This window comes from Bombina bombina, chromosome 2 (assembly GCF_027579735.1).
Source record: "Bombina bombina isolate aBomBom1 chromosome 2, aBomBom1.pri, whole genome shotgun sequence".
In the NCBI taxonomy this organism is placed as follows: Eukaryota; Metazoa; Chordata; class Amphibia; order Anura; family Bombinatoridae; genus Bombina; species Bombina bombina.
The window spans coordinates 760678031-760695252 of record NC_069500.1 but is presented as its reverse complement, the minus strand read 5'-3'; the positions used below and the strand labels follow the sequence as shown (position 1 = coordinate 760695252).

At 37.8% G+C, this 17222-nt stretch overlaps 1 protein-coding gene across 2 annotated transcripts in view; it reads right to left on the bottom strand.

Moving 5' to 3' along the window:
- The window catches only part of OCEL1 (occludin/ELL domain containing 1), a 57697-nt gene that overhangs the window by 13966 nt on the left and 26509 nt on the right, over window positions 1-17222 (bottom strand). For both annotated transcript variants that reach the window (XM_053702875.1, XM_053702876.1), the window contains exon 4: window positions 11290-11340. In XM_053702875.1, coding sequence (XP_053558850.1) covers window positions 11290-11340 — 51 coding nt within the window. The remainder of the gene's footprint in view (window positions 1-11289; window positions 11341-17222) is intronic.

The following is a 17222-nucleotide window of genomic DNA, read 5'->3' as shown; positions in this document are numbered from 1 at the left end:
TTACATATGCTTCTGTGTAGGATCCCCCTTAGCCCCCAACCTCACTGATCCCCCACCAAACAACTCTCTAACCCTCCCCCTCTGACTTAATGTGCGCTATCTTGGGTACTGGCAGCTGTCTGCCAGTACCCATTTTAGTGAATAATATGCTTTTTTTTTTATTAAAAAATTTCCCTTTTCTGTAGTGTAGCTTCCCCCCCCCCCCCCCAATACCAACCCCCCCACCCCTCCCAGATCCCTTAGATGCTTTGGAAAAAAAGTATTTAATTTTATTTGACAATTTACTTTTAAAAAATTTTCTGTAGTGTAGCGGTTCCCACCCGCTCCCGCCCCATGCACGCGCCCGCCCGCCACCCCCCGTGCACGCGCGCGCGCCCGTGCGTGCCCCCGAAGGCTCCGCCCCCGATCCCACCCCCTCCACCTTCCAGATCTCACCGATGGCCGCCCACCCGCCTCCCAAGTCGGCTCCCACCCACCAACGATACCGGCCATCGATGCATCGGATGGCCAAGGGGGGTTATTGCAGGATGCCTCCATATCGAGGCATCACTGCAATAACCGGAAAGCAGCTGGAAGCGAGCAGGATCACTTCCAGCTGCTTTCCAGACCAAGGACGTACGCCACACGTCCTCGGTCATTAACTGCATTTTTTTTGAGGACGTGTGGCGTACGTCCTTGGTCGTTAAGGGGTTAAATAGCATATATAAAAGTGAAGTGGTGTATTAGTGAGAAAATGGAGTGTGTGTGGGAGTGAAATATATCACCAATAAATGGGGCGTAATAGTGTTAAAAATTAATAAATTAATTAATAAATATTAATAAATATGTATGCTTAAGCAGAGTGATGTATAAAATCTGATAGAAATGTGCAAGATAATAAATATACAGAGTGTGTAAGTGGTAAGACCAATGTGGGGTAGTCGAAGAACAAAGAACAAAAGTTGCTAAATCCACACATTCGTTTAAACCTTCTGGGGTCAGGGTATGTAACTTGTGGATACAGTATGTCTCCCTGTGTCTCAGAAGCAGCATAGGATTATGAGTATTTCTGGAAATTTGTTCAATCTGAAAAACAGATAATGTTTTGGTGCTTCCCGTATGGGCATATGTACAATGTCTTGAGACACTATGTTTCAAAAATTTATTTTTAACATTGAGAATGTTAATCAGATTTTTCTACCTTAATTCTGATTGGCTGATAGAATCCTATCAGCGAATCGGAATTCGACGGACGCCATCTTGGATGACGTCATTTAAAGGTACCTCATTCCTCGTTCAGTCGTCGTGCCGGATGGATGCTCGCGGCGGAGGAGCCAAGAAAGAAGATTGAAGATGCCGCTTTGCTTGAAGACATCGCCGGATGGAAGAAGACTTCTCTGCCGCTTGCTTGAAGACATCGCCCGGATGGAAGAAGACTTCTCTGCCGCTTGATTGAAGACATCGCCCGGATCGGATGAAGAGTTCTGCCCGGCTGGGTGAATACAAGGTAGGGAGATCTTCAGGGGGGTAGTGTTAGGTTTTTTTAAGGGGGTTTGGGTGGGTTTAGAATAGGGGTATGTGGGTGGTGGGTTGTAATGTTGGGGGGTGGTATTGTGTGTTTTTTTACAGGCAAAAGAGCTGTTTTCTTTGGGGCATGCCCCGCAAAAGGCCCTTTTAAGGGCTGGTAAGGTAAAAGAGCTGTTAACTTTTTTAATTTAGAATAGGGTAGGGAAATTTTTTTATTTTGGGGGGCTTTATTATTTTATTAGGGGGCTTAGAATAGGTGTAATTAGCTTAAAAATCTTGTAATCTTTTTTTATTTTTTGTAATTTAGTGTTTGTTTTTTTGTAATTTAGTTTAGTTTATTTAATTGTATTTTAGTTTAGATATTTGAAGTTTATTTAATTTATTGATAGTGTAGGTGTATTTGTAACTTAGGTTAGGATTTATTTTACAGGTAAATTGGTAATTATTTTAACTAGGTAGCTATTAAATAGTTATTAACTATTTAATAGCTATTGTACCTAGTTAAAATAAATACCAAGTTACCTTTAAATAAATATAAACCCTAAAATAGCTACAATGTAATTATTAATTACATTGTAGCTATCTTAGGGTTTATTTTATAGGTAAGTGTTTAGATTTAAATAGGAATATTTTAATTAATAATATTAATATTAATTAGATTTATTTTAATAAGAATTTAGTTAGGGATGTTAGAGTTAGATAGGGTTATTATACTTAATATATATATATAATATAATAACGATATTAACTATATTAACCCTAATATAATTAGGGTTAATATAGTTAATATATATAATATAATAACTATATTAACTATATTAACCGTAATATAATTAGGGTTAATATAGTTAATATAGCTGGTGGCGGTGTAGGGGGATTAGATTAGGGGTTAATGTGTTTAATATAGGTGGCGGCGGTGTAGGGGGATTAAATTAGGGGTTAATATTTTTAAAATAGATGGCGGTGGGGTAGGAGCTCACTTTAGGGGGTAGGTAAGGTAGATGGCGGCGGTGTAAGGAGCTCACTTTAGGGGGTAGGTAAGGTAGATGGCGGCGGGGTAGGGGCTCACTTTAGGGGGTAGGTAAGGTAGATGGCGGCGGTGTATGGGAATCACATTAGGGGGTATGTAATGTAGCTGGCGACGGTTTAGGGGGATCACATTAGGGGGTTATACTTTTAATGTAGGTGGCGGCGGGGTCCAGGAGCGGCAGTTTAGGGGTTAAATACTTTATTAGGGATTGCGGCGGGGGATCGCGGTTGACAGGTAGATAGACATTGCGCATGCGTTAGGTGTTAGGTTTTATTTAGCAGGTAGTTTAGGGAGTTACGGGGCTCCAATAGACAGTGTAAGGCTTACTACGGCTGCATTTTGTGGCGAGGTGAAAATGGAGTAAGATTTCTCCATTTTCGCCACGTAAGTCCTTACGCTGTATATTGGATACCAAACTACGCGGGTTTGGTATACCTGTCTATGGCCCAAAAAACTACGGGCGAAGGCAGAAATATACGAGCGTAACTTCTAGGTTACGCCGTATATAGGATACCAAACCCACGCAAAATTCGGCGTTGACGGCTTTTGTGGGCGACGCTGCATATCGGATCGGGCCCCTGGTGTTGTGACACTTAAATATACCACAACTGGGTACTTTGGACGAACGTCTAAAAGACGGTTGCATGGTATATGAACCTGATACTCTTTTAGATCAATTGATTGAAAATTACCAACATATTGACTTTAAACCTAAATCCAGTTTCAATCCTCCAAGAATTAAAAATTCACTTATTAGTATTTTTCAATCAATGGTTCTGAAAGATTTAGAAAAACTCCCCAAAAAACTCAAATACAGACAATGAGGCCCATTTATCAAGCTCCGAATGGAGCTTGAAGGGCCGTGTTTCTGAAGAGTCTTCAGACTCGCCAGAAACAGCAGTTATGAAGCAGCTGTCTAAAGACCGCTGCTCCATAACCCTTTCCGCCTGCTCTGAGCAGGCAGACACACATAGCCGGAATTCAACCCAATCAAGTACGATCGGGTTGCTTGACACCTCCCTGCTGGCGGCGTGACACCTCCCTGCAGGGGGCGGCGTTGCACCAGCAGCTCTTGTGAGCTGCTGCTGCAATGCTGAATACGGAGAGCGTATTGCTCTCCGCATTCAGCGAGGTCTTGCGGACCTGATCCGCACTGTCGGATCAGGTCCGCAAGACCTTTGATAAATTGGCCTCATAACCTTAGCTCTGGTGAACAACATGCTATAAATACTTTAAAAGATAACAAACATATAGTAATCGCCAGGTAGATAAATGGGGCGGTATAGTCCTTCAAAACACTGTGGACTATATAGCAGAAGCTGACCGTATCCTTAATGATACCAGCTATTATAGGCGCTTACCTAATAACCCAACTGCTGTCTTTTCCAAAAAATGACATTCCCTGCTACAAGAAGGCCTCGAGGAGGGTATTCTCACAAAAAAGAAAGAGATTATTTATATCCTAAATATCCTAATACAGCTTTTTACTATCATTTACCAAAAGTGCACAAAAATGCACAAAATCCTCCTGGACGCCCTTTAATAGCTGGTATTGGAAGTCTTACAGATAATTTATCTGCTTATATTAATTTCTTTTTGCAAAAACATGTTATAGCTTTGCCGTCCTTTATTAAAGATTCTACAGATCTATTAAATAAACTCACCAATCTAGGAATTATGAAAATCAATGAAGCAGTGTTAATTTCGTCAACTAAAACTAGACTAAAATGACTATAAAACTAAAGAAATTCTAATGACTAAAATACGACTAAAACTAAAATGGCATTTTAGTCAAAAGACTATAACTAAAACTAAATCAAAATTACATTTTAGTCAAAAGACTATGACTAAAACTAAATCAAAATTTGCTGACAAAAACATTTTATGCAAGGTGTTATAATCAATCCATATCCAATTTCTGCTCTTTTGTAAAATTTACAAAACTTAATTTTATTAAATTTTAAGAAAAATAAAGATGTGTTATATACCACAACAGTTAAATCTGTTAAATCTATATTGCATGTTCAAACCTTAATACCATAAATAAAAACAGGTTAATAAACCTTTACTCCGGGAGTAAATAATGAGTTTGGAAGTTCTAGAGCAGTGCTAATATCGTTGCTGAAAATTTTTCGAATTTGTGAACAATCAATTGATTCTTCCTATAGAAATAAATATAACCTATGAATTTGGGTTTAAGTTATGCTGTGCCTGTGCTAGCTGCAGAAACATTTTGTTGAGTTACTTGATACTTGTTTTAATTATTAACAGAGAACTGTTAAAGTTTTAATATTGTTTAAATAATGCATTACACTTTAACTACACCCCTTAGATTTTAGTCAACTAAAATCTACTGGAGATTCAGTCAACTAAAACTAGACTAAAACTAAAACAATTCAGATGACTAAAATACGACTAAAACTAAAATGGCATTTTAGTCAAAAGACTAAAACTAAGACTAAATTGAAACTTGCCATCAAAATTAACACTGCAATGAAGATCTATGGTGGATTACTAGTGATGTGAGTTCCTTATACTCTAATATCCCTCATGATAAAGGCCTATTAACTATCCTATCTTATTTAAAAACTGATATATATATGCCAGCCAAACAACAAAATTACATCAGTGAACTCATTCATTTCATTTTACATCACAATTATTTCAAATATCAGGGATGTTTTGATTTACAGATCAAGGGTACGGACATGGGCACCAGATCTCAGCATAAAAGGCGTTATCATCAGCCATATTGATTCTACCAGTATTTATAATTGTTTTTATTATTATATTGTATTGTATTTTACCCAACACTGTAATTTGCTATCATTTGTAACATGGATCCATGAACTACTATCAGTGTATATTGTTTTTTTATTATTTTAATTATTGTGTGGAATAAATAATTTTTAATTTCATATTCTACCAGCTTATCTTAGCCTATTTTGGCGTTCCCTACCCTATCCTCAGCCTTCTTTTTGCGCTCACCTCTACCTTGCATACACCAGATTTGCCCTCAGATTTGCCAACCTTTATATGGGTCACTTTGAGGACACTTGTATCGAAAATTCCTCTGTGGGGGCAAGTCTGGTGTTCTATGGCCGCTACATTGATGATTTGATTTTTTTGTATAAGGGGTCTCACAAAGAAGCAATTAGATTTAGCAACTCTCTTAATTCTAACGATTATGCTTTGGAGTTTACAAGTAATATTCAATCCACAAGGATTGATTATCTTGATTTGACACTATCATTCTCATCGTCTGGCCACATTATGTCTGAAACTTGTGGATTGCAATAGCTTCTTAGATTTTAACAGCACCCATTATCTAAGCTGGAAGAGGAATGTCCCGTATGGACAATTTAGGCGAATACGAAGGAACTGCAGCACTAGGGAGACTATATATCACAAGCAATTATTCTTAAAGATAGATTTCTTGAAAAGGGATATCCTTTAGACCTTATACAAAAAGGCTATCTTAGAGCATTACATGAAGATAGAACTAAATATTTCATTAAAAACACAAATAAGAATATTAAACAGAATCCAACAACTAAGAAATCATCAGATGAACAAAATACTCCTTTGTTTATAACTGGCTTTAGCAGCCATCATTGTGAAATTAAAAGAATCATCTCAAAACATTGGTCTATCATATGTGATGATCCTTTTTTGAAAAATCAAATTTCTGTTAAACCCAAAATAGTTTTTTAGAAGAGCCCCTACAATTAAAAACAAATGGGCACCAAGCAAAATAGTTAGGGACAAAATATATCTGAATAAAACGATGACCACCAATACTAGTATTAATAAAAAAAACTTATTGGGGGAATTTTATACCCAGTTGTGGTATATTTAAGAGTCACAAATCCAGATGTAATATGTGTAAAATTGTCAAAAGTGACACTAAGATTTTTCAGTCTAACATCACAGGAGAAAAGTTTGCTATTAAGAAGTGCCTCACATGTGAGTCTACTTATGTTATATATTTAATACAGTGCTTATATGGGGCCCAATATGTAGGGCGTACAAGCCGCAAAATGAAAAAACGTTGGAGTAAACACATTCTCAATGTTAAAAAGAAATTCTTTAAACATAAGTGTCTCAAGACATTGTACATATGCCCATATGGGAAACTCCAAAACATTATCTGTTTTTTCGATTGAACAAATTTCCAGAAATACTCATAATCCTATGCTGCTTCTTAGACACAGGGAGACATACTGTATCCACAAGTTACATACCCTGACCCCAGAAGGTTTAAACGAATGTGTGGATTTAGCAGCTTTTGATCTTTGTTCTTCAACTAGCCCACATTGGTCTTACCCCTTACACACTCTGTATATTTATTATCTTGCACATTTCTATCAGATTTTATACACCACTCTGCTTAAGCATGCATATTTTTTAACACTATTATGCCCCATTTATTGGTGATATATTTCACTCCCACACACACTCCATTTTCTCACTAATACAACACTTCACTTTTATATATACTATTTTATCTATACATTTATATATATATATATATATATATATATATTTTTTTTTTTTTTACCCAAGACACCAATATGCCTCATTCAATGGAGACATATCTCACTTACATGCCAATCTATCATATCACAGCAATTATGTATTTATACATAATTATGTATTTATAAAGCCCATAGGCACAACAGTTATGTAGTTGACATCACTTCACATCATCTACTATTATATTAATCATAATTTTGTGTGTTATGTATATGTGTGTAGATGTTTCTTGTGTGTATGTGTGTTTATATATATATATATATATACAGTATATATATATATATATATATATAGATATATATATATTTATATAATATAATTTATATATATGCACACATTGTAGGCATTTATTCACAAATACATACATAGGTATGTCAGATACCAGTTTTACTAAGCTATCTATTTTATCTCATTCTTTTTCTTAGTTCCATCACACTCATGTCTTAACATTTTCACATATAATCATGTGTGTTTATACTACCTCATATTTTTCTCCTAATTTTTCTTTTTTATACATTCTCATATACGTGCTAATGAGCATCTATTAATATTATGCTAGCTTTCTACCTTATGTATGTTATCTTGTTTTTAGTTATTGATTACTCATCACACAACACGTCTTAGAGAGGGACATTTGTAATAGGATCATCTATTCCACGAACATCTGTTTACATCATGCTATATTTGTTTTTAGCCCCCTATCACATAATATGTCTCAGAGATGGGCGTATACCACATTACGTTCTATTCACCTATTGTTATACTGATACAGAACACGTCACAGGGATGGGCATGTATAGTGAATATTAGTAACGTTCCAATCACTTTCTCTATTAGAATGCAGACCCCACAGAGATATGGTCTCGCCCCTTTTACACACCGTAACATCTAAGATAGAGTTACTATCTATCATCATTGAATCATTTCTAATAATAGTAAGGTTTTATAGACCGATTTAAGTGTTTACGTCAGATTTTGTTTTTACTATTACAAAGCCTTTTTGTATCCTAACCATTGATTTGACTGCTAACACGTCACTGAAATGGGCGTGTAAGACTCCACAATGTTATTATTGCAGCTGGTGAAGGTGACATCTTTCATTGCACCCTATCAAAATACAGATCTCTTCTACATATGGTCCCGCCCCCTCCATTCCCGTAACACAGATAAAATATACACATATATACATGTTTCCATTTACTGGCACTTATGTATTGAAGCAAAAGTGCACACTGGTAATCCATCATGAAATATCACACTTCTAGTATAGTTCAAACAATCTTTGGATGTTTAGAAACAAGTGCCACGGTTAGTGACTACACCAACAAACATTTTGACATGGTGTAAGTAATTACAAAATCCGTATCCATTTATAGTGATAACATAAGCTCACTGTGTTGCCTCTTTTTAAACTAATGGTTTAATTATGGTGCATTGTGTTATATATTGACATGTAGCAATATGAAACACTTTTTATATATGGCGTTTTTTAATAGTAATATTTTTCTGGTAGTAGATGGGATGGAGGCTATTTGTACAGAATGTATTTTGATTGCTTTTCTGTTTTGAATGTATTTTATATTGACTACATGTTATTTTAATTTTGTATATTTCCAGGTGAACTGTATACTTATATTCTATTTAATATGTTATTATGGATTGTTTAGTTTGGTTACTATGACACCTTTAATTGGTCAGCACCCACAACAGGGGTTGCCCTTTGTTCTTATTCTATATGGTATATACGGCAAGTGTTATTTTACTGTTTGTATGAAGCCTGATGAAACAGCCACTGTTTGGTTGAGAAACGCGTTGCTCGATTTTATCAATTTTTAATAAAGTAAATTTGTAAACTTGATATTTTTATTTGATGTTCCTACCATATTTTTGGATAAACTGATGAACTGTTAAAGTTTCTTGTTACACCGGAGGCCAGTCTGATGGGTGACTGTTTGATCCCAGCCTGCTACATTTGCACTAAGAGGGGTGCTCTACCACATGTGAGTGCAACCTTTATTATACTATTTCCTGTTGTACCCTACAATACTAGGCCATATTGGCGTGTGTGTCTTTTTACATCATGTACAGATTACAGTACTAACACCGGAGGTCAGTCTGCTGGGTAACTGTTGTGATTCCAGTCTGCTTCACTTGCACCACAAGGGGTGCTTTATTTAATGTGAGTGCAATATACCACATATACATATATTTTATCACCTAGTCAAACAATAATAGGCCATGCAGTACTTCTGTTTCCTTTTGTTATCTACAGATTGCTGCCCTTGGATTGTAACCCTGATCCACCCACAGATAGCTGCCTGGACCTGTTACGTGAATTGTCTTTGGGCTTTCACCCTTTTATTTTACCAGATTCTATGGGACTTTTGGTACATTTTGTTTGTTTCATTTTGTAGCGTTGTTACATCAAACTGCAAATTACCATTGTGTATAATTAGATAGGCTGGTCCACTGCCTGGTCATCTGCTTTGAACCCATATTTACTGTTTTGAGCTCAAATGTATTGTAATATGAATTGTTACACTAATTGTTTGTTTCTCTGACCAAGGGCGCCCCCTATATATATTCTTCAAATAAATAATGTATCAATTGGAGGCATTTCCTGGTGATGTGCAATCATGCTGCCTGTTCTTACTACTTCTTGACCAGATCTCACTTTGTGCAATTTAAATAATTGCTCTTCAGTAAAATAAAGGATGCAGTGTACAATGGACCAAATAAGGACCCTCTAAATTTCCTTAATGTCTCATAACCAACTGAAGATGGTCACTGTGTTTTCTTCTTGTCTGTACACTTGATGACCATTGCCTAAGGGGAGGAGAAGAAGTTAAAGCCCCATGCCCATGCCCACAATTACATCATCCTAACCAATGAAATTGTCCCTTAAATATGTTTTTGAGTCCATCACATTATACAGATTACAGCACTGTTGCAAAATTTCACACAATGTTTGTCAGAAGAAGGAAATGTGAATAGACAGCATCAGGAAGACACACATACACCCCCCAACATATAATTCTGTGACTGAGGGGCTCAGGATCCAGTGCTCCAATGCTGGGCCTGTTTCCTCTTGGGCAAGGGTTTTGGTGGTCTCTGTTTTCTCTTGGGACAGAATCTGTTTCTTTCTGGGTGGGGAGCACAGTTTCTTTTAGAGAAACTGGGACATAAATAGTGTTAGAAAAGATAAGGACCTCTGTATAGGGCGACCAATTCAGAACATTTATTCACAAACCTTGGGGTAATCGAGAGCTCTGGTCATAAACACATTGAGTTATAACATCAACAAAGATTTTTCTTCTTTGTATCAGTTATCTCTGTATCATGTTTCAAAGACAAGGGGTTTACCTGTTTAGCAAGGCTATAACACAGCAGGCTTGGTTCAAGTAAAAACAGACTTTATTCGTATATACATTAAAAGTTACGGGGTACAGCAGGGCTCAAGGGGGGCCCAAAACAAACAATCTGATGCTTTCCTAAATGTTTGAGAATGTGTAGTCCCTGACAAAGTGCCTACGGGCAGGAAACCCGTCAGATTGTTTGTTTCGGGCCCCCCTTGAGCCCTGCTGTACCCTGTAACTTTTAATGGATATACGAATAAAGTCTGTTTTCACTTGCACCAAGCCTGCAGTGTAATAGCCTTGCTAAACAGGTAAACCCCTTGTCTTTTAAATTGGACTTTTTCCATCAGGAGCTTTGGAGTGGCTCCTTACCTGTCAGCTTGGTGTCTTCACAGAGACCCAGTTTGCGGTGAACGACGTACAGGTAACTATTACCTTTGCTTGTGTTGGGACTTAGTAATTACTGTTTCTGACATTTCACGCAATACTATTGTTGCCGATTACAACATATGTTTCACTATTGCCCGCATTCTGTGAGAATCTCCTCGACCAATGTTACTTAAATACTTAAAAATACTCATTACTGACATTTGAATCACGGACTTTACTTATTATCTGTGTAATACCTTGTCACAACAAAAGTAGCAACATTTCTTCAGCTTTCTGCCTTGTCAACACGGTTGCATACTTTGTTTTAAATCTTTGTATCATGCTCAGATGAATTTTATTCACAACCTACAAGCTTAAAGAACTTTAGTACATGGTACAATGTAGCTGAACATTAATGTTATCATAAACACTGTGTATGTAATCCTAAATTTGCTTTCCCACGTGCGTTCTTACCCCTGGCTTAAAACTTACATTCTTCTTCTGCTCATATTTTTCAGTGATGGCTTTAATCCTCTCTGGTGCCTGTGGGATATAAGAACAAAGAATCCTTGATTGGCTGATACGCGTAGTAGTAAAGGTGAGGACTGACACAGCAAACTAGAGTCTATTTTACTTTACCTAAAAGGACATTTTTCTAAATAACGCATTTCTGCAAGATTCAACATAAAAGTGTGTTTGTGTCCTCTAAAATTATCTCTGTTATCAGATCTCTATATATGCATAAATAGTTTGTGTGACAGAATCTAGATGTATATGATTTTATAAAAACATCACAATATGCACCAGGTAAATACAACATTTAGTACCACACCATGCCATGCCACTCCTATTGAAATACTTGTTATCTAATACAGTGTAAACATAAGCATATGCAAACAGTCATTATCAGCTCTCTACCGAACATAATCTCCTTTATTTAAAGGGGGCGGGGTGAACTCAAGGATGGTCTGCAGATTTACAGCACAAAATAATATGTTCTGACCATGATAGCATGATGCATCACTATAGACAATCCAATCCAATCCAACATATATTTTTATAACTATATAGCAAATAGTTAGGTAGGAATGGTCCCCTATTTCCCCCCACATTTATTATTCTTAAACTGGGTTTTATGGGTTAGAAACCTGATGTTTTTATATTGACCACATGATAACCAAAGGCTCTTTTAAATGAGAGACGGCATGACCCTGTAGGCTGAACGGGAGAATATTAAAGAATCATCTGTTGCCAGGGCCAGACATCAGGCATGTAAAAACCAGCTAGGAGCCTGGTCCCCTCTGCCCTATGCATGCCCATTGCTCAGGTACTATAAGAAACAACATTCATGTCTCCTGCAATGCAAGTGCATCCATCTTGTGCATAGCAGGAGACATGCTGTTTGCTATCTACAACTACTGAGTTACATGTGTAACATGATATATTCAGCGGCCATATGGAATAAGGATAATGTGTCAATGCGTCTTCTTTTTCCTATGTTACTGCCAAGTGTGCAAGTGTCATTCAACAGCTATAGAAAACAAGAACTAAGTCCCTTGCAATACACTAAGCTCTGTTAGTGTTTTTTGTTAACACCCATTCCTTCCCAACTGCAAAGGATAACAATGTGTCGTCATCCTGTACTAGGCGATTTCCCCATCTATATATACCTATAACTGTATATATTCATTTAGATATATAGGTATAGATATATATTTTTTCAAAAAAATATACAGATATATATATATACTGTGTGTATGTATATATATATATATATATATATATATATATATATATATATATATTTAAAATGAAAAGAATAATTTCTTCTGAGTGAAGAACATAGGAATTTAAAGTATTCCTAATGCACCTTTGGCTTTAGTGCAGTTGATCTAGCGCAGTTTCTGGTGGAGTGATAAATGGAAAAGGCTTTCCTTAGCGCACCCCATAGAAGTATATGGGGAGAGGGAGTGGTCGTGCTATAAAATTTTATCCCTCCACTTGTAATGTAAGCCTTTATTTGTAAACAAATGTAATATTTTTTTTAAGATAGAAATACTTGAAATACCTACGTTCTTCACTTAGAAATGTATGTTCTTTTTATATTTAAAAAAATAAATAAATAAATAAGTAAATAGATAGATAGATATATGGATAGATAGATAGATATATATATAAATATAAAAAGAAAATTTTCTTCTAAGTGAAGAACATAGGTATTAAAAATATTCTTAGCACGGCTTCTGCTAGCGCAGTTATCCTAGCACACTTTCGGGTTAGTGCTCAAGCGAAAAACAGAAAAAGCTTTTTTTTAAAGCATCCCATAGAAGTCTATGGGGAAAGGGAGTCTGTGTTGTCATATTATGCAACCTCCAGATGATACCGCACGTGAGTCTTTCGTTTGAGCGATAACTTTTTACTTTCAACTTTTAATACCAGCGCAAACATAGGAGCGATACCGATTTAACTTGAGCAGTGTTAGTACTCAACAGCTCTAATATTTCTGCGCTCCACTTGTAATCTAATCCTAAAACTGCTCTAGCACAAGAGTATGGAATGGCTTAGCAGTAAAGGGGTTACATTTTTTTCTTAACCATGGTTTCTTGATATTTTGCAAAGTTTATGAAAAACACTATGGTGTTGTCTTTTTTTAGCAAAGTGCATCAGCTGTGAGTTTGCAGGTTCTACAGATAAGTCATATTTTTGTGATTCAGACAGAGCATACAATTTAAAAAAGGTAAAAATAGTGTTGCTATCTAGTGTTCTTGCAAATGGATAACATTCTTGCAAAACAGCTGCCGTATAGTGCTCCAGAGACTTACATGCTCCTGAGCTCCCTGCTTTTCAATAAAAGATAGCAATGGAGGAAAATTGATAATAGAATTAAATTAGAAAGTTGTTTAACCCCTTAATGACCGCAGCACTTTTCCATTTTCTGTCCGTTTGGGACCAAGGCTATTTTTACATTTCTGCAGTGTTTGTGTTTAGCTGTAATTTTCCCCTTACTCATTTACTGTACCCACACATATTATATACCGTTTTTCTCGCCATTAAATGGACTTTCTAAAGATACCATTATTTTCATCATATCTTATAATTTACTATAAAAAATATATAAAATATGATGAAAAATGTAAAAGAAACACCTTTTCTAACTTTGACCCCCTCAAACAGCTCTCTTCCCTCCCCCACCTTACAATTGTCACCACCATCTTAAGTACTGGTCAGGGGCGAAACTACAGGGGGTGCAGAGGTCGCAATTGTGACTGGGTTCCCAAGGGTGGAGGCTCAGCTTAAAAAAAACAAAAAAAAAACGTTGACCTGCCACTGCCTGCACTGATATCATGTGAGTGTGACATGATGCTTCACTAGTGGCTCTGTCTACAGGCGTTAGTATTTCTGTTTTACCCATTGGTGTTTCTGTGTGTGGGTGTGTATGTATGTGATTGTGTGTGTATTTATGCATGATTGTGTGTGTATGTTTGTGGAACCAGCAAATTACAGACCTTGTTACTACAGCATGGGGGGAGGGGGTAAACAGTGTCATTATACAGTACCACTATATACAGTACAGGGGGGCTGGACTATGTTACAGACTACTGTGGTCACTTTATAAAATACTGGGGCGGGTAGGGTCAGGCCAGCCATCTCACCAGCAGATCCCAGACTGTGTCACTGACTCACTATATACAGTACTGGTTCATTAAACAGTGTCACTATATACAGTAATAGGGGGTCAGACCATCTCACAGACTGTGGGCACAGGGTACCTCCTTTTGCAGACATGTAATCTCATATTATTTTTCTGTGTTAAATGTTAAAAAAAAAGATATGTATCAAATTCACTTTTTTTGGGGGGTGGGGGGCCCTTCTTAGATTCTTGCACCTGGGCCCTGTGGTTTCTAGTTATGCCTATGGTACTGGCAGAAAGTCTGCCAGTACTAAAATAAAAACAAAATTTATGCTTACCTGATAAATTTCTTTCTTTCTTGACACGATGAGTCCATGGATCATCATCCATTACTGTTGGGAATATCACTCCTGCCCAGCATGAGACGGCAAAGAGAACCACAGCAAAGCTGTTAAATATCACCTCCCATTCCTCCCACCCCAGTCATTCGAACAAAGTAAAGGAGAGAAAGGAGAGAAAGGAAGTAACAAGGTGCAGAGGTGTCTGAAGTTTATAACATACTAACAACCTGTCTAAATAACAGGGCAGGCCGTGGACTCATCAAGAAAGAAAGAAATTTATCAGGTAAGCATACATTTTGTTTTCTTTCTAATGACACGATGAGTCCACGGATCATCATCAATTGCTGTTGGCAATCAATACCCAAGCTAGAGTACACAGATGATAAGGGAGGGACAAGACAGGAAACCTAAACGGAAGGCACCACTGCTTGAAAAATCTTTTTCCCAATAGCGGCCTCAGCCGAAGCAAAAGAGTCAAATTTATAGAAGTTTGAAAAAGTGAAAAGAGAGGACCAGGTTGCAGCCTTGCAAATCTGTTTCATAAAGGCTTCATTTTGAATGCCCAGGAAGAGGAAACAACCCTCGTGGAAAGACCGTTACTCCCTCGGGAGGCTGCTGTCCAGCAGTTTCATAGGCAAAGCAAATGATACTCTACAGCCACAAAGAAAGAGAAGTAGCCGTAACTTTTTGTTCCTTATGTTAAACAGAAGACTGATGAAAATCCTTAGTTGCCTGTAAATAGAATTTTAGTGCACGTACCACGTCAAGATTATCTGATAAAAAATAAGGTAAGGAGACTCATACTGTAATGCAGAGAGCCCTGAAACTCTACGATCAGATGAAATAGCAACAAGAAACAAAACTTTCCAAGATAACAACTTAATATCTAAGGAATACATCTGCTCAAACAGAGCCCCTTGAAGAACTTTAAGAACTAAATTAAAACTCCAGGAGGAGTAACTAGTTTGAATACAGGCCTGATCCTGACCAAGGCCTGACAAAACGATTGTACATCTGGGACGTCCGCCAGACGTTTATGTAACAAAATAGATAAGGCAGATATTTGACCCTTTAGGGAATTTGCCTATAATCCCTTCTCCAAACCTTCTTGGAGAAATGACAGAATTCTAGGAATCCAAACTCTACTCAAAGAGTAGCCCTTGAAATCACACCAGTATAGATATGTACGCCATATCTTATGGTAAATCTTCCTAGTCACAGGTTTACGAGCCTGAATCATGGTCTCAATGACCGATTCCGAAAATTCCCGCTTGGAAAAAATTAAGCGTTCAATCTTCAAGCAGTCAGCTTCAGAGAAACTAGGTTTGGATGAAAGAAGGGTCCTTGAAATAGAAGGTCCTTCCTCAAAGGAAGTCTCCAAGGTGGAAGAGATGACATGTCCACCAGGTCTGCATACAAACTCCTGCGAGGCTACGCCAATGTAATGAGGATCACTGACGCCCTCTCCTGCTTGATTCGAGCAATGACTCAAGGTAGAAAAGCAAACGGAGGAAATAGGTATGCAAAACTGAAATTCCAAGGTACTGCCAGAGCATCTATCAGTACAGCCTGAGGGTTCCTTGACCTCGACCTGTACCTCGGAAGCTTGGCATTCTGCCAAGAAGTCATGAGATCCAATGCCAACTGACCCCATTTGAGAATCAGGCTGGAAAACACTTCCGGATGGAGTTTCCACTCCCCCGGGTGAAAGGTCTACCTGCTTAGGAAGTCCGCCTCCCAGATGTCCACTCCTGGAATGTGGATCACTGACAGACAGCAATTGTGGGTCTCTGCCCACTGAATGATCTTGACTACCTCTGTCATGGCCAAGGAACTCCGAGTTCCTCCCTGATGGTTGATGTAAGCCACTGAGGTTATATTGTCCGAATGGAACCTGATGAACCGGGCCGAAGCTAACTGAGGCTAGCATTGAAGATTGCTCTCAATTCCAGAATGTTTATGGGTAGAACAGACTCCGACTGAGTCCATGTTCCCTGAGCCTTTAGAGAGCTCCAAACTGCTCCCCATCCCAGAAGGCTAGTTTCTGTTGTCACAATCACCCAGGAAGGTCTGCAAAAGCAGGTTCCCTGGGAGAGATGATCCTGAAACAACCACCAAAGTAGAGAATCAATTGTCTCCTGTTCCAACTGTAATAGCGGAGACAGGTCTGCATAATCTCCGTTCCACTGCCTGAGCATGCTTAACTGCAAAAGTCTGAGGTGGAAACGGATGAACGGGATAATGTCCATTGCCGCTACCATCAGCCCAATTACCTCCATGCACTGATCCACTGATAGCCGAGGAGAGGACTGAAGTGCTAGGCAAGAATCGGAAATCTTGACTTCCTGACTTCTGTCAGAAAATTTTTCATTGATGAGGAGTCCATTATGGACCCCAAGAAAACTACCCTTATAGTTGGAACTAAGGAACTCTTTTCCGAATTCACCTTCCAT